Genomic DNA, 14,480 nt, shown 5'->3' with positions numbered 1-14,480 from the left:
GGGACATTGCTGGACACCACAGGCAACAGTGTAAGAAGCTGACAGAAGTTACAGCGATGGTGCTGTGAGGGACAGCTGGATTTCACAAGTGATTATGGGGGAATGAGGTGAGAAGTGGACAAAACTCACAGACAATTGGAGGGGAGTACTGGGAACCTCTTAGAGTCATGCAATGCCAACAGCACCTAGGTTATCCTATTAGTAATACCATATAAGGCTGAAGTTGCCTAGGTAGTAATATCAGAAATACATCTGAATAGTGCAAACATGGGAAGTTCTAAGAGTTCTCAAGCCTGATCATGAAAGTTATTGCACAGCAGAGATATGGAGAAATAAATATACTTTTAAAATGTAGGTACAGTCAAAATGGACAGGTATTTTAAAACACTTTAAAGTACAGGTCAGTGGCAGTCATAATTCCTGGTAAGCTCAAGTTAAAAAAAAAAAAAGATACTTTGTATCAGCAGTAATTTTTATATTCTCCACATTGTATTTTCTGTAGAGAACTTGTGTGCGAGGACTTGCAAGTTTAGCATTCTAGAACAAACCACCAGCAATATCTGTATTTGCTAACCTTTACATTGACTTCTGGTGACAAATTAACACTCTAGCTGAAAAAAAACATTGCTTAGCTTTCTCTCAAAATCCTTCACACTTACACACAAATGAAAACGAACTGATGAATACTTACATTGAGAAAAGAGGAAGCAGCCACTCTTCCTGCTGCTACAATGAAATCCATAATAAGCATGGTGGCACCAGGCAAGCCAAGTGAAAAGAACTGAGGAGAACAGTGCTTGATGATTGTATTGACAATATCCTTGCAGAAGGAAGAAGGAAAAAAGAAAGAGGAATAACAACGTGATGAACAACCAATGGAAAGAAAACTGGTAGATATTTACTAATGCTCAAAAGTAAAATAAAAAAGCAAGAAAGTAAATTCACTGTGGTAACTAAGATGTGTTAAATTCTCATTACTGAGCAAGAACTAGCATAAAAAAGATAAATTCCTTAAGTAAGGTACCTAATAAAAGTAATCTGTGGTAAATTTTACAGATTAATTTATCCTTGGATACTACAGTATCCAGGCTATACAGGTAACATCACTTTTGATGTGAGCCTTTAAAAAGGATGTTTAATCCCTACAATATTTTCAGACTTCTTCACATTAAAACCTATGTAAAAGAACTACCTCATTTTACTTTTCACCAAATGCAAGCATAAGTATATGAGGGAAGAAGTTAACTTAATTTTGCACCATGATAAAAAGGATTTCAACTTTTAAGCCAATCAAACTACAGCATTTTTATTAAACATGGAAAAAAGTCATGTTGTTGCAAAGTTCCCCAACAGCTCTTGTTTTATAGCTCTAGCTTCCGGATTCACAAACTTTCTTTAAATGGAGAAGTTTGTGTCTTTGTAGTTCTGGAAACAAGCTTGCAACTAGATTATTCTCTTCAGCCTCAAAAAACAGAATACAAAAAGACTCCAAATAAAAAAAAAAAAAAAAAAAAAATCTGTGCCTTTTGAATACAAAGGAATGGCATTTTTTCATAAGAGTAATGATGCAGAAGGCAATTATTTTCATATTAAAAATACATTTATTCCATGATGAAAATTCTGAAGTTGTTCAGTTTCATAGAAGACCTGAAATTTGTTGTTTGCTGAAGGTGACAAACAATCTGTCAATGCAACATCAAGAAAAAGAGAAACAGAAATTAAAGGAAAATAAAGGCAGTCAAATGTAGCACAGCACATGAGAAAACTAAAATTGCGCTCTGGGATAAATTGCTAAATTAATCCCATTAAAATTGCGCTCCGGGATAAATTGCTAAGTTTAGAACTAGCATCTTCCTTACCATTGCATTTAGGCACATTATTTCTGGGACAAAATCTTAGGTGAATTAAGCCGTAAAACTGGATTTTGATATTATGTTCATAAGGCACTCCTTAACAAATGCTTCTAAATTGCCAGTAAGATTGTTCTGTGAGTAAAGGGAAAATTGTATAAAAACCTAAACAACTAGAATCACAATGTTCCTTGCTGTTGTTCTTCACTGCTTATGCAATACAGAAAAAGAAATTTCTGAAAATGGTCAACAAAGAAGCTGCAAAAGATATGGATGATTTTCAAAAGCGTATTTTGGATATTCAGTTTTTGATTTAAAGAATTCATAAATGAGGTACTTATTTGTGATAGATTGCTCTTTTCCTACCTACTCTGTGAAAAATTTAGTCTCCTGGATTATTAGCTCAAGAGGCCTTTGTTGCCAAAAGTCAGAGACATGCATTATTTTTTAACTGTCTATGTCAGACACTCAAGGCAAAGTCCTCTGGGAGATCCTGATTAGAAAAAAAAGGAAATACTTGTCACTTCAGAGTTGCAAACTAAGTTCTAACTAAAGTTAAGCCTTTCACATTTGCTTAATATATATAATACTAGAAAAACAGTACTATTGTCAACAATACTTGGAGATTATTTGCAGAAATATCTTTGAAGCAAATACAACTGGTTTAGACAAAAAAGCAGAAGGGTTAACATTCTGCAGTTAAACATTTCTCTTCCATTTGTTTTAAAAATGCATGTTGAAAAACAGTTTTCACTGATATCAGTAACAGAGACAAGGTTTTTCTGTATGCATCTCAGAAGTTCAGATAAAAGATCCAGGTCTTGCTAACACTCTCCTTTCATAACAGATATCTTTCTCTTCTCTCCCATGATAAAAATCTTTATCAGACAATTCTGTGTTTTGGATCAGATATTCGTCTACACAAAAGACATCTGAAGCTGAACCTGGCTCTCACAGATTGATCTACAGCCTCCCTAGGTCATTTATTCTTTTCTACAAGTTTTTTTTTGCTGGTAGCAATAGTTGTAAAGAAGGGGTATTATGGAGATAAGTCCTGCAAAGATTTATATTACCTTGAAAACAGAGCTAGATTTTAGTTAAACAAGAAATGATTGTGCAGAAGCATGTAATGAGGCTGGATAGCTGGTCAGAACCAAAGTGGCTGTGTAAACTGCTAAGGATGTGTGCTTTGCAGTGCACCCTACCATCCTGATTCCCAGATAAACAGCAATATTGGCAATATGCCTCCCTCTCTGTCCGTCTGTCTGGGTGTTCTTTCAAAGGAAACCCTTGCCCACGGCATGGGATTTGGAACATCCAGATCTCATCCCAATGTTCCGACGGGACACAATAAGGATGTGCTGCTGGATACCCCCAGCTCCCTCTATTTAAATATCTCAGTTTGGTGATAATAGAAATAAGCTGCATTAGATATCTAGTGAGCACAATAACTTTCCCACTAGCTCAACTGCTGCATCAGGGAGCAAGTAGGGAAAAGAGTAGACCTTAAAGAGATCTGCCTCTGTCTCTTTCTTCCACATTTCAGTCCACAACACACAATCAGTAAAAGATGATAGAGTACATTTTCTGCCCTCTTATTTACTTGAAATGGACTACAAAGAAGGCATTTCTGATTACATCCAAGAACATGAGGGCAGTTTATCAAACCTTGATAAAAAAGTATCAGTCACATAACTACTTTTAAACACAGAGTTAAATTACTCAGCTGAAAATCGATTCAGTATTTTGACAAAACTATTGTATTTTCAGTTATGCTACTCATATTAACCTGAATTTTATAATTAAACTTACCTGATCCACATGAAGAAGTCCACAGTGCATTATATTGTAGAAATGAGTTAAAAAATCCCTATTTGGAGAAACATCTTGTCTTCGCTTCATTGTCTTACAAATGAGTTTATAAGCATGTAATTTTCCTTGTTTGTATTTATCAGTCAGCATTGTCGCCTACAGTTTCAAAAAATATTTATTATTCATAAATGAAAAAAAGAATTTCTGCAACTACACTTTTATTTCTATTTTATTGCTTCCTGCTTTTATTTACCTTGAACAGCCACGGTGTTAGAATTCTCAGTGGTGGAATTAAAACTGGTGGCGATGGTGAAGTTAGGTTATCTGTTGAAATACCAAGATTGTCTCTTATCTGCAATTATTAGAAACAAAACCCAAAAGATAAACATTTAAGGGAAATACGTAAGTTTTTTTTCTTCTGAAAATAATATCCTATCAAGTCGTGTTGGAGAAGAGGTTCAGTTATTTTACCTTCGCCAGATTCTGCCACAGTTCACACAGGTAATCAAAAACCTGGGCATGAATTTCTGGATCCATGATGCTGTTGACATCTCCCAAAATTCCTAGCATTCGCCTCCACATTACAGTAGCAACATCTGCATGCCATCCTGTAAGTGTTCCCCCAGCCATCACACTGCAACATTCTGAGGGGAATTCACTAGTTTCTATAATGGAAGAAAAAAAAATAGAGTGAGAACTACCTCTCTAAAGAAAGAGGAAGTCTGATATAACTATTACATACAGAGTTTCCCTAAAAACAAAGGGGGAAAAAAGGCTTTTAGAGTAAGATATTTCTTACCCAGTTGGCCACCTCAGAATGGAAAATGTCTAACTCGAACTACCTGTCTACTTTTAGACTTTGTAGAATGAGAATCATCTGGTTTCTTGTATCTTTTCCCTAAGTACCAATCCAAGGTCACTACTGTGGCCCCAATACTGGTCTGATAGGCATGCCTTTGTAAGGAGTTTCTTATATTCTTTTGATTCAATGAATCTCCAGAACTCCACTTGCTTGCTTCCAGGTAAAATTACACTTCAACTTTACATTTTTTGCAATAAAGCAGAAAGATCATTTTCCTTAGAATCTACTATGAATGTATTTCACTCGCAAACTGAAGAGAAAGATGGTAGTAAACAATAGTTTACTATCTCTGGCTGCTGTTCTTTAAGCAGTAAGTTAGTAAGAGTGGAGAGGCAACATTCGGCAATCCAGCTTCACAATACAGCTCTCACGTAGCCCTCTCTACACAACAGTGTTATACTAATGAACACCCTTTTTTAGATGGTAGATCTGTTTAATCTAGTTTGCTCACAAAAGCAAAACTCTGATAGATTATGATGGCCACAGTCTACTCAGCTCACACTTGACTAGTTAAGCAGAAGCCACAGTTTTAAAAGCTGCAGGCATCCTGAATCTCCCTTCTGACCCTCTTAGATGGATTTTCAAAATACCTCAGTATCAGAATATACTGAGATCTTCCAAAAATCTGGCTACTCCCATAAGCATAAAAAATGAAAATGAAATCTGAATTCAGCCCAATCACATAGCCTCTTCTTTTGAAGATCTGGACCACTGTGGTAGAGACACTGACTGTTCCTTGGCTAGAGATTTCAAAGTGCAAAGCAAAATGATGACATTTTTGTCCATCAGTAGACTACCTAAAGGAAAAGTGTCTGAAATTTACATCAGACACACTTCTCTTCCCAAGAGACTGAATATGGGAGAAACGGGAACTTTACATTTACAAAGCAAATGTACCCTAAAATTCAATAGCTAAGATAGTTAAAGTAATTACTAATTTGTATATATCTGAAAGGAAAAACAACTGATATTCCAAGAGGAAAGTATAAAATTATTTTAAAATTGTGTCTTATTAATTGTATGTTAATGATGCAAAAGTCCATGGCAGGAACTCACATACTGAACTGCTATAATTTTAATCATCAAAAAGAGTAATTACAAATTTGTGGATTATTAATCCACTGCTAATAGCTCCCATGAAGTGCAAGATACAATGCAAAACACTGTTTTTAAAGGAAACCACTGTAATTAACATTTTTAAAAGTGCAGATGTAACAGCCTTCTACAGGACTGTCTGTAACTGATGGAATACTAGCTACTTTACTATATTGCATTGGAAAGAAAGAAAGAACATGTTTATATTTTCTATTCCAGATATTGCCTAGGTCATCTGGCGTCTGTAAAACAGAGTGGTGGAGCTTCTCATCCAGCTGCAGATCCTTCTGCTCAATATGATCTGCATGCAGAGTGGCAGGAGAGGGTGTCTGTGATCGGGATCCAAGAGCAGATTGGATTGGAGAAGCACTTTCAGAGCCTGCAAATGCAATTTTTAACAGTTACCTTAAAAGCCTTTTCTATTTTCTTGAGCTACTGAAATGTTGTCTAAACACTGCATTAAAAGAAAACTGAGCTACTTTCATATACGAAATCCGTCCAAGAAGAGATATAAAAACTGCAAGTAGATCTCCCTTTGAATGGCGCGGTGAAAGAAAACAAATTACATACAGGAAAGACGAAAGATGAACATCAAAGCCAACACAGGTAAATGTGTTAACAGATATCTATGTTATGGTGCAAATCATTTTAAATGTGCTTATTTTCTTCCACAGCACTTTCAATGTTCTGAACCAGTTGAGGTTCTTTCCACCTTCCCTCACCTAAATTTCACTCCAGCAAACTGTTTAAGCAGAAATTTTACTGGAGCAGCTGCTTTGCTAGACCTATGGATGTGTGCAAGTTAATTTCTAAATGAAAGCTCAGATTAGTAACTGAAATTCTTCAATGTTTTTCTGCTAATCAGGCAGAGAAAATCTATACAGGGGGAAGTTCTATATAGTTAGAGAAACATTATTTCCTCTGAGGCCAGAAAATACTAGTTTTTCTTGAATGGCAGTGCAGCAAAGGCATCTTCCCACAATTACCACCAGGCAACCTTTCCAGGCAAATATTTAATCTCCTCTACTGAGAGATTTATGGAGGGAGAGCATGTACTTAATTACACACTTTCCCTCTGCACTACCTTCTTCTAAGCAAGTTTCATTTCCTGAATCTGCCTAAAGAACCTTTTAAATAGCTGAGCTTAGTCTGAACAGTCAGATGTGAGCAAAAAGAGAACATATATCCTACGTACATTTCCCTACACATTAATGCTTGTTAAAATGGAAGAACTGAAACCCCTGAATTTTAACTCCTAGATAAATTAAATTGGGATCCAAAAATATTACAATGATGTGTGAACTTTGGTATAACAGATAAACATAACTTTAGTGACAGCAAAAAAAAAGGGAGGCTCTTTCAATACTATCTTCCCAAATTACTGGCTGTCTAGTGTTCTTTTTTGTAAAGAGAGTTAAATTGTTTAAAGAACTTTGAAGAAAATCTGAGTGTTGTCAGAACAGAAATTGCACTAAACAAACTTAATTACATTGTTAAACTGCAGAGGTTTCTATCTGCTTTAAATGAAAAAGTCAACACAGCTTTCACTACTAATTTCAGTCAACACCTCTATACTGGAGAGAGGGACATACACATAGATGTCACTAAAATCTGAAAAATGACAAGCGTGAAAATGCCTTTCCTATTCCAATACTGTGTCAAAACCCAGACTAGCGTTTCACTCCAACAGTTACATGATAAAGTACTCCCCATTAGCTACTGATCACTTGTATTCCACCTTCTCACAAAGCTAATACAAACTACAAAGCCCTTTAAAGAATTCTGTTCCTACCTCTCCTCCTCCTTTCTGTTCTCTTGGAGGGTGGGAGGGAGCAAAAGGGAGGAAGAGAGAGAAGAGCGCAAAAGGGAGGAAGAGAGAGAAGAGCGCAAAAGGGAGGAAGAGAGAAAGAGAGAGAGAGTGCAAGAGAGAGCATGAGTGATAGTGAGAGAGAGTGCGTGCATGCACAAGAGACTTTCAGATGGTGGAAGAGAAAGGACAAAAATAATTATGCAGAATTTGCTGAACTGTTGGATTCTTCTGAGATGAGCTAAAGGACATCCCAGCATGCCCTCCATATCACCCACATTTTACAAAGCATACTAGGTGTCCACCTTCTTTCCAGTAGCAGTAAACAGCAATTAATAGTAAACTCTTTCATTTGCTAAGAATATGAAATAATGCCAGGAATAAGACAGGAAAAAAAAAAAATCAGAGAAAACCTTCAGAGCAAAGCCAAACAGTTAGAAACCATTGGTTTTCTGAGCAGCAGGACTCCTGAAACTTGATTTCTTATGAGTGTACTTAGAGGTTAAGTTTCTCCATGAATTTTTTTTAACACTTAATACAGTGAATTCGCATTGCAGACTCCCATCATGGAACTCCTCATACAGACAATCTGCACTACACAGCTGCCTCTCTTTCATAAAATTTCAAAGAAATTAATGTCTTTTTGATTTCTTCCCTTATGTCTGTTTAGCAGGAATTAGACAATGAGCTTAAATGTTGTTGGAGAGGGGGAATAGTCAGACAGAGACAGACAGTGTAATCGCACAAGCTTTGTTTCCTCAGGAAACCTGGCTAAAGTTAAATGCATGTTACACACAAAAGCTATCTCTCTAAAACAGTGGTCCAAACAACAAGAAGAGACAGCCACAGAACTCTCTCAATGGACAACTTGGTCATTAATTGCAGTCTTACCAATTAAAGTGCAAATTTGGACAGTAATACAGTAATGAAATTATTAACATGTACGAACAAACAAAAAGAGCCTTTTTTTTTGCTAGCACAGAGCACAGAGCCGATAGAAAAATGAAGATAACAAAAGTCAAGCTGAACATTGTTGAACAAGCTGAACAACAATGTCCAAAGAAAGCTTATACCATGCTTCTCTGAGTAGAAAGGAAATTCTGGAAAGGGAAAATAATTGCAGGGAGAGTAGAGATGTCTTTCAACATCTCTGAAAATGCAAAGAGTTTGATTTGTCACAGGCAACAGGACATTGTATGTAGATGTAAGCTTTCACAGATAAACAGGTATTTGTTCCCATGGTTGTAAAAGGTATGGTACTACATAACAATTATGGAACAACAAGCATGAAAATGACTATGGATGTCTTTACTTCTGATTCACAGATCCTTCTTCCAAATAATCTTCAGAGAGGAAGATCCTCTTTTCCAGAAAGGAGCCCATTAAGTTTGGGTTAACTACTTCACTTGGTGATTGCTAATCTAATCATTATTATATTTATTTCTTAAGCAGCTGTTGCAAAGGAAAATCAGGGAGCCTCAGGCTCATGAACTCAGGCTGTGAAAAAATGGTTTACTTCTTAACAAGTGTACTTTTTTCATGCCAAAAACAGGGAAAGTACTACAAGAAAAAGATATTCTTAAGTTACACAAATAGAAACTGATCTTACGTAGCACAGTAATTAACATATTGCATATTAAAAGCTCCCAGTTTCACAACAGACAACACAGAACTTAATGAGTGTATATAAAAGAATCCCATGATGTGCACTGGTTTGAAAGAGCACTGTATATCACAGCCTTTTGAGTCAAAAAAAAAAAAAAAAAAAGCCCAACTGAAAACTAGCTATTTTGCTAACAGTAATAAAAGATCTTAACTCTTAACACTGGTAAAGATCTAGCATATACTATGTGGTAGGAGCGTTCTCCTTGATAATTGTATAGATTTTCTCATGGCAAGTTTAAAATATATTTAGCACCAAGCCAAGCATCAAGCAGGTGACTAAAATCAGACAAAAGCTCTCCATTTGGGTTATTTCACACATGAGTTTTCAATTGCAATCAAAAAAAAAATGAAATCCAAGTATCATCTTATACAGAACATACATTCATTGCAAAAGCTGAAACTTGTATTTTCCAGGAGGGGTGAAAAATTTCTGTAATACATACATTTTTTCTTAACTACTTTACCAGTAATAGTTGCAGCTTCAGCAGACAATGGTTGCTGATTGAGACTGCTTGTTTCAGAATCTATATGGAGTGTAGTTAGACTGGCCACTTCTTGCTCCTCGGCGCTCTGTTGCTGTCCTGAAATTGCATCAACTTCAGTGGAAGCTGGTGTCCCAGCCTCAGTGCCAAAGCTGAAATCTGTATGATGAAAGTGTCATATTAACTGACAACTTAAAAATATCACTAGTACAAAATATGGAAGGCCAGGACCTTCAAAACTCTCCATGTAAAACCTGTGTATATATCTTTTATTTTACCAGTAAACTGCTGCAAAAATTAAATCAAATGTAAAAGTAGAAAGTAATTTACTATTATAAATATTCTTATTTTCCTCACAAAACTGTAAATGAACTTTTCCAGAAGAAACTCCTATTGCATGTTCTATATTCTGTTCAGCTGCTAAAGACATACCTAAATGATGAGAACAAAGTAAAATAATGGCAACATATAGTAAGGAATTTTTTGGCAAAATTTCTAAGCTGAAAGAAACATCTAACTTATTTGTTTAAAACACTTCTAACTAAAAGTTTCACAAATCACTGTTTCTGACAAATGGCTGTTTTAACACAAAGGACAAAATGTCACGCAGAAATGCAGTTTAAATAACATCACACTTACATAACAGCTAACGTACCTAAAACTTGTAATTTCTTCAAAAATACTTCTACTGTATAAAACTGTTTTTCTCTTATATAATACATCAAGCCATAAATCTTATCAACCCCTGTATTTGGTCTTACAATGACCCCTTCATACAAACAAGAATGGGAATGGATAAATGAAAAGCATTATGTCTTCAGAAAAATCATACTAAAGGTACAAAGATACTGCACTTAGCATCTTGATAAACCTATAGCTACATAAAGACCACTGTAAAAATATTAAAGCCCTTCTTCGTATTTTATCTTAAACATTTTCAAAAGAATTAAAATAACTTTCAGAATAAATTATCTTTCCTTTTTATATTTTGTAGATAACAAACAGATACACCCCACAGCAAAGACAGTATTGCTTTCTAACTTCTGTTTACTGTTGTTCAGCAATAGCGTCCCTGTCCTGTTTTATTGTTTGGTATAGTGTAAACTTGATAGCCTCAAGAACTCTGCTTGCTCCATTACTAATGATTTCAATGGGGAATCAAAATAAACTTTCCTCATAATAGACTGCTGGCATGTAACTTAAAAAAACAAGAACAAAATCACCGCAGAAAATTAACATACGGTCTACTAAAAAAGTTACTACTTTTGGAAAATATACTTGCTTTCAAATTTGCGGCCGTCATACTGGAAAGCGCTGAATGAGTCAGAGTGGCTATCGGAGCTGATGAGGTCACTGCTACCTGCACTGGCAGGAGAGGTCCATTCAGAAGGAACGCCTGGGTCATCTATGGGACGCATCTGGTTCTGCTTGTTCAGGATGTCAGGAAGGTCTTTTGGAACTTCCAGGCTGCCAGGACTACTTCCTCTCCTTGTCACATTCTACAAGTTGAAGAGACATGAAGTATTTTAAAATCTCTGATGGCTTCCTTAAAGATAAGGGAAAAAGTAATCAACTACATACACAGCCAAGACTTTCCAAAACCCCAAATACGCAGCAGCAAGCAAGAACCCATGCAGTCACAATTTTTTTATTTGCAAGACAAATATTTGGGCATATGCCATAAAAGACTAGGATTCAGACTAACATGTGTCACACATGTATTTGGTAAGGCTTGAGAGAGAAAAATAATAAAAAGTATATTATCTCCAGGCTATGTCCAAATTACTAAACAAAACTTAATCTTGGTTCCAGACACAAGCAGAAAAAAATTTCAAGGAATCTGGTAATTTCTGGCCATTGGGTTACCATGCTATAAGCAAAAATTTAATGTAAAACACAAGGAAATGAATATGTAGGTCCTAATTTTCTCATGATTAAGCCGAAACCTCAGTATTGACTCAGACAACAGAGAGCATATAGCAGAAATGAGGCATATAGATTTGCTCCTCTAAAAGCTGTTGTTTACTCGGAGTCTTTCTTTAAGCCACTCTATTCACAGATATGACTGTTAGCTTGAGGGGGAGCAGAGATAAATGTAGAAAAGCAATTTTATGAAACAGCTTGAATTCTCTACGCATTAAAAATCAAGAGACTGAAAGTAACTTCTTTTTGCACTAGGCCCAGTCACTTCTCTGTTCTTTTCCTACTACTATCTTCTCCTACACTGAGATTTACTCAGCTTGACACTCAACCTTTCCATGACACAGGGTTTTAGTACTCCTTAGATCTAATAACCTAAAACTAATCTTCATAATTTGGGCCTTTGTTATAGGATAAAATATTTGGTTTTGAGTGGTAGATTACAACATCAGCAGCAGGCAAATTTTCAAATTCTTTAGTCAGACTTACCTTGGCTGTTTTTTAATACCTAGGGAAAGAATCAATTCTCTTGTCTGAACTAGTAAAAATCAGTCAATACTCTCGGCCATTGAATAGTACTCCCTTTCTCTTTTTTCTACGACCATCTGCGTTGATTTCTGTTTTATTAATCTGCAAACTAAGTTAGGAATTTTTTTAATATATTTCCAGCTAGTCTTTTCATCTTGTAACTCAGGACTTATTAACAAGTATATGTACCAACAAGTTATAAATGCCTGTATTAACAAGTATGTACCAACAATCAAAACTTAATAAACGTGGGTTCCATAGAAAGGAGAGAAAAGCATACACTTGGACAGACTCCATAGGTCTTCTCTGGCCACTTATCAAAGACGATGATAAACAAACACATTTTTCGAATCACTTTGAAGAATCTTTTTTTGCTCCTTGTTAGCAACAACTAAACTACTTGTTTTCAACTTTTTATATCTGCATGTCCTAAAATGATTTTTTTTTTCCTAAAAAAACACTATGTGGAAAAAAAAAAAAGATTCTAAGCAAAAAAAGAGACCTGGACAACTTTGAAATGATACACTGAAATTGCTACCCATTCTGTTCTTCATTCAAAGATTTTTTTTAATATTTCCCCTTTCATTGCTAGTTAATAAAAAAACTTATCTTTGCCAATCAGTTATCTTGTTCTGTAATGATTCAACAGTACCCTGAAATTCTTGGCTTAAAATTGATCAATATTTCTCATTATGAAAGATACCCCAAAACAACATGACCTTCCTGGAAAAGTATAGGAAGAGAGGGTAAGAAAAGTTGTTTCTGTAAGCAGAAAACTGTTTACACTAAATTATTCAACTGTTGTAAGTGAAATAAAAAGAAATGAAGGAAAACCATGTGATAGCGTAGCTTTGCAGTCTGTTGCACTGATTAAACTTGTAGAGAACAGAATATAACACCACGCCAAGGATTGCCATTTTACATGTAAACTATGATCCTGAAAATACCTGTGTGGAAAAATCTTAACAGGTACAATTAAAGCCATTTAATTCAATGAGACTATTTACGGTTGCTTACATATTCCCTACACAATGCAGACTTAATAAAAAATGAAAATACAAATAGCATAAAATGGCGTAAGTCTATGTCAAAATGTCTTAAATTCAAGAACTAATTAAGTGATATTCTTAACCCTTGCTGATTCATAAAATGCAGAATAAGATGTTTTCGTGAACTGATCTATGACAACATTGATGAGTACACACACACACGCACGCACACACACTTACATATTAAAACACAAGAAGTTTAAAGGCTTACCAGTACACTACCGCTGCGGAGTCTCTCAGCTATAAATTCATCCATAAGGTCAGGAACATTTGTATTGCTACTGCCAATATCACTATCAATAGGGTGCAGCTTTTGACTCATGTCCTCTCTATTAGCTAAAAGCAAATGAATGACTGTATATAGTAAAAAACACATCAACACATTTTCAAAAAAAAGATAATGAATTTAAAAACCTAACAGAAACAAAAAATTAAAAAATTGCCAAACATGCATTTTAAGAATTTCCTTCTTTTTAAACAGATTCTACTTTAAGAAATTAGTAAAACTTCTTCTTCCCACTAAGCAGGTGTTAGTTGATTTCCAGTATAACCTTAAAGAGCAAGAAAGCTTATAGGTAAGCACTACTTAAAGTTGTTAATGCTTGCTTTAAGGATACAGCATATATTCTTCCTCCATATCACAAAAAATGAGTAGCAAATCCTAAAAATTTTACGTGATTCCTACTGACATTCCTTCTCCATTGCATTCCTAATGAAGAACAATATAGTGGAAAAAGTACACTAGATTATAGTATATAATAATGACAAATGTCAATGTGGCACTGTATACAGTTAGTATAAATAGTGCAAATAAAATCTCATGTAACAAAATAACATGCTACCACATGGGATGAAAATTCAAGCTCTAGATGGTCAATGGTTATGAACAATTAATTAAGTTCTCTCATTTGTCAGTTTTGTTTTTGAAACGATTATATTGTTCATAGTTAGCTGTGACTGTTACACCTGACTTCATGATCTTAGCCTTTAAATTTTTTATTTATTCCAATTCATTTTTTCTCTATGAGAATTTTTTCCTCAGTGTCATCTCTCATGAGATCACAGCATAGCTTATTCTAATATTGAGGCTCTATTAAATGTTACAGATTTTAAATAAAATTCTAAATTTTTTTCTAAAATAAAGTTCTAAATTATTCCTTTCTAGAATCTCTTTTAGAAGTCTAGATTCGGCAGAAAAACAAACTGCTTTGAACAAACCGCTGTTTTGGAAACATGACAATCACACTACTGCCCAGTTGTCATGGTGCTATGCTTACAAAGACTGCCCTCAGGTGGCATTAACATCTCAATGCAGGATGCATTACAGAATCTTCAGTTAATCATGCCAGCGTAACAATGTGAGAAAAGAAAACCTACATTACTGCTGAAAGTTAATTTATTGTTCATTTA

At 35.2% G+C, this 14,480-nt stretch overlaps 1 protein-coding gene across 9 annotated transcripts in view; it reads right to left on the bottom strand.

The window, feature by feature from the left end:
• Positions 1-14,480, bottom strand: part of RALGAPA1 (Ral GTPase activating protein catalytic subunit alpha 1) — a 134,356-nt gene that overhangs the window by 70,551 nt on the left and 49,325 nt on the right. For 7 of the 9 annotated variants that reach the window (XM_064512350.1, XM_064512352.1, XM_064512349.1 and 4 more), the window contains 8 exons: positions 13,282-13,406; positions 10,856-11,072; positions 9,556-9,732; positions 5,846-5,998; positions 4,134-4,327; positions 3,916-4,014; positions 3,663-3,818; positions 692-820 (listed from right to left, as the gene is read on the bottom strand). In XM_064512350.1, coding sequence (XP_064368420.1) covers positions 692-820; positions 3,663-3,818; positions 3,916-4,014; positions 4,134-4,327; positions 5,846-5,998; positions 9,556-9,732; positions 10,856-11,072; positions 13,282-13,406 — 1,250 coding nt within the window. The remainder of the gene's footprint in view (positions 1-691; positions 821-3,662; positions 3,819-3,915; positions 4,015-4,133; positions 4,328-5,845; positions 5,999-9,555; positions 9,733-10,855; positions 11,073-13,281; positions 13,407-14,480) is intronic. The other 2 variants (XM_064512351.1, XM_064512357.1) reach the window with 2 other exon arrangements.

The sequence above is a fragment of the Dromaius novaehollandiae genome, chromosome 5, assembly GCF_036370855.1.
Source record: "Dromaius novaehollandiae isolate bDroNov1 chromosome 5, bDroNov1.hap1, whole genome shotgun sequence".
Lineage (NCBI taxonomy): Eukaryota > Metazoa > Chordata > Aves > Casuariiformes > Dromaiidae > Dromaius > Dromaius novaehollandiae.
This window is presented reverse-complemented; position numbering and strand designations above follow the sequence as displayed.